At 67.6% G+C, this 2,961-nt stretch overlaps 1 protein-coding gene across 1 annotated transcript; it reads left to right on the top strand.

Annotated features, from left to right (window-relative positions):
• Nucleotides 1-10: 10 nt before the first annotated feature.
• Nucleotides 11-2,107, top strand: PIM3 (pim-3 oncogene). The gene is made up of 6 exons (XM_006876397.1): nt 11-102; nt 197-306; nt 389-439; nt 528-897; nt 1,665-1,841; nt 1,923-2,107. The coding sequence occupies exons 1-6, from the start codon at nt 18-20 to the stop codon at nt 2,105-2,107; spliced, it is 978 nt and encodes a 325-aa protein (XP_006876459.1). The 5' UTR covers nt 11-17.
• The last annotated feature ends 854 nt before the right edge of the window (nt 2,108-2,961 follow it).

Genomic DNA, 2,961 nt, shown 5'->3' with positions numbered 1-2,961 from the left:
CCCCGCCGCCGCCCGCGATGCTGCTCTCCAAGTTTGGCTCCCTGGCGCACCTGTGCGGGCCCGGCGGCGTGGATCACCTCCCGGTGAAGATCCTGCAGCCAGGTGGGCGTGCGGGGCCGCGGCTGGACAGGGCGGGTGGGCACCGGCGGGCGGGTGGACGGTCTGTCGCCAACCCCGCCCTGTGTGCGCCCCGCAGCCAAGGCGGACAAGGAGAGCTTCGAGAAGGCGTACCAGGTGGGCGCCGTGCTGGGCAGCGGTGGCTTCGGCACCGTCTACGCGGGCAGCCGCCTCGCCGACGGGCTCCCGGTGAGTTTGGCAGCCGGGCGGGCCCCACGCGCATCCTCTGCGTGCCCCGCGCCGGCCTGACCTCCGCGTCCCCCATCCCCAGGTGGCCGTGAAACACGTGGTGAAGGAGCGAGTGACCGAGTGGGGTAGTCTGGTGAGTGCGGGCGCGGGGCGCGGGGCCCGGGCGCATTGTTTACGCCGGCCGCGCCGCTCGCTTTGTGTGCTGACGCCGCTTCCCGCAGGGCGGCGCGGCCGTGCCCCTGGAGGTGGTGCTGCTGCGCAAGGTGGGCGCGGCGGGCGGCGCGCGCGGCGTCATCCGCCTGCTGGACTGGTTCGAGCGGCCCGACGGCTTCCTGCTGGTGCTGGAGCGGCCCGAGCCGGCGCAGGACCTGTTCGACTTCATCACGGAGCGCGGCGCCCTGGCCGAGCCCCTGGCGCGGCGCTTCTTCACGCAGGTGCTGGCTGCGGTGCGCCACTGCCACGCGTGCGGGGTGGTGCACCGCGACATCAAGGACGAGAACCTGCTGGTGGATTTGCGCTCGGGCGAGCTCAAGCTCATCGACTTCGGCTCGGGCGCGCTGCTCAAGGACACGGTCTACACGGACTTTGACGGTGAGCGCAGCGGGCGGCCGGAGGGCCGGGCCGCCAACGTTCCCCACCTTCCCCGGGCTGGCGGGTTAACGCCCGCTGGGGGAGGGGGCGCAGAGAGCCGCGACTGTTGGGGCTGAGACTTTGCGCGCGGCGCGGGGGGAGGTGGGGGGCTGCGAGCCAGTGATCACGAGTCAGTTCGTGACGGTGGCGCGTGGGAGCCTTCAAGGCCGTGTGATAGCGGGCTGGGGGCGGCGTGACGCAGCCGGGGCCCGGGAGTGTGTGTCACTGGCAGTGACCGCGCGTCTGCGCTGGAGAAGCGGGGAGCCCCCGCGTGGTTGGGCCTTCCCTGCGTGGGGGGCGGTGCTGCGTGCGTGCTGAGCGCGGGGGTGCCGCAGCAGAGATCCCCGCATTGCGGAGCTCGGGGAAGCCCGGGCTCCCCGCCCAACTCCCCCGCCTCCCTGCTCCGCAGTCGCCGGGCGGGGGCGCAGACATCCCGCACCACCCCCTCTCCTCCCGCCTCCGCGCCACCCGTCAGACTACTTCTCCCGTATCCTTACTTCACATCTGTTTGTTGTGAAACCCGAGCATGCGCTCATGTGACCCCGGGCCTCCCCCACTGGGCCAGCTGCGGGGGCGGGGCCGGCCCTGGTGCCTCCCTTTGGAGGGCCGCGCCAGCAGGCTGGCCGCCGGAGTTTTTCCAGGCTGCCTCTCCTGGCAGGCGCGTCTGCGCAGCTCTGGGTTGTGTGTGCATTGGGGATGGCAGCCTCATTCCTGTGTGCCCTTGGCAGGCACTAGGGTGTACAGCCCGCCGGAGTGGATCCGTTACCACCGCTATCATGGGCGATCTGCCACCGTATGGTCTCTGGGTGTGCTGCTCTACGACATGGTCTGCGGGGACATCCCCTTTGAACAGGATGAGGAGATTCTGCGGGGCCGCCTCTTCTTCCGCAGGAGGGTCTCCCCAGGTACATGAGCTGGGTTCCTGGGGGTCCGGGCTTCTGGGAGGCCCTGGCTTCTTTGTCTAACTAATTCCCTTCTCCCCGCAGAGTGCCAGCAGCTGATTGAGTGGTGTTTGTCCCTTCGCCCTTCCGAGCGGCCCACCCTAGAGCAGATTGCCGCCCACCCCTGGATGCTGGGGGCCGACGGCGCCCTGGAGACCTGTGACCTGCGGCTTTGTGCCATGCACCCCGACGATGGCGCCAGTACCACCTCCAGTAGTGAGAGCTTGTGAGGGGCAGCACGGGAGTGTGTGTGCTGGCTGCTCCAGAAAGACGCCTCAGCCTGGCCACCTCCAGGCCAGCGCAGTGACTGGCCGGGGCCCTGGCCTCGGTTTCCTTTGCTTTGAGTGCCTTTTCGAACGCTGCTCCCACGGGACTTGGTTGCTCCAGCGCTGCCGGTCCAAAGAGGCCCCCTTGATCGAGGCCTTGCCCACCCGCAGAGTGAAAGCTTGACCCCAAGACCAAGACCGAACGGCCCGGCCCTGCACTGCTCCCGGAGGCAGCTGTCCCGCCCGCCTGCCCTGCCTGGATCCAGAGTGCTGTGTGGGTGGTCCAGGACTCAGCCCCCTCCCCGAGTCTCACGGTGTTCGTCTGGGCATGTTCTGCACAAGCAATGCAAGGGGCGCGCGGGGCCCGTCTTATTTATAGTGTGACCCCTTGCCATGGCCCCGGCCCCGCCCCCGCGCCTATTTATTGGTTTAATTTATTTGTTGAGGTTGCTCTGTGTGAGCGGCCCCGCCCCCTTCAGGTCCCTGGGGCGGCAGGAAGGGGGGCACAGGGTCCTGACCCCCAAGTCTTGATCGTTTGCCTGCTGTCTGTCCCCTTTCCCACCTGTGTCTGCCGGAAGATGACCTTGTACAGTGGCTAATTTAAGGGGAGGGGGTGGTGCCGCCGTCCTGGGCTGTGTGGGTGGCGGGTTTTAAATTATTGATCCTGTACAGTTTGCTTGTTGGCTCTAGGAGCTGGGGGTTGGGGTGGGACAGAGTCGCAAGCCTTTAATTTATTTTAGCAGCTGTGTTTCTGTGACCCCGGTGTGTGTAGGCATCGTGGGGGGGTTCTTTCAGTTCGGAAGTGTGAAATGTATGGA

This window comes from Chrysochloris asiatica, unplaced genomic scaffold (genome assembly GCF_000296735.1).
Source record: "Chrysochloris asiatica unplaced genomic scaffold, ChrAsi1.0 scaffold00378, whole genome shotgun sequence".
Classification (NCBI taxonomy): Eukaryota; Metazoa; Chordata; class Mammalia; order Afrosoricida; family Chrysochloridae; genus Chrysochloris; species Chrysochloris asiatica.
This window is presented reverse-complemented; position numbering and strand designations above follow the sequence as displayed.

Bases quoted from the DNA above. Each gene is read 5' to 3' on its own strand.
- PIM3 (XM_006876397.1), top strand. From the start codon at position 18: ATGCTGCTCTCCAAGTTTGGCTCCCTGGCGCACCTGTGCGGGCCCGGC. The intron at 103-196 runs GTGGGCGTGCGG...TGCGCCCCGCAG, and splicing joins GGTGAAGATCCTGCAGCCAG to CCAAGGCGGACAAGGAGAGC. The intron at 898-1,664 runs GTGAGCGCAGCG...TGCCCTTGGCAG, and splicing joins GGTCTACACGGACTTTGACG to GCACTAGGGTGTACAGCCCG.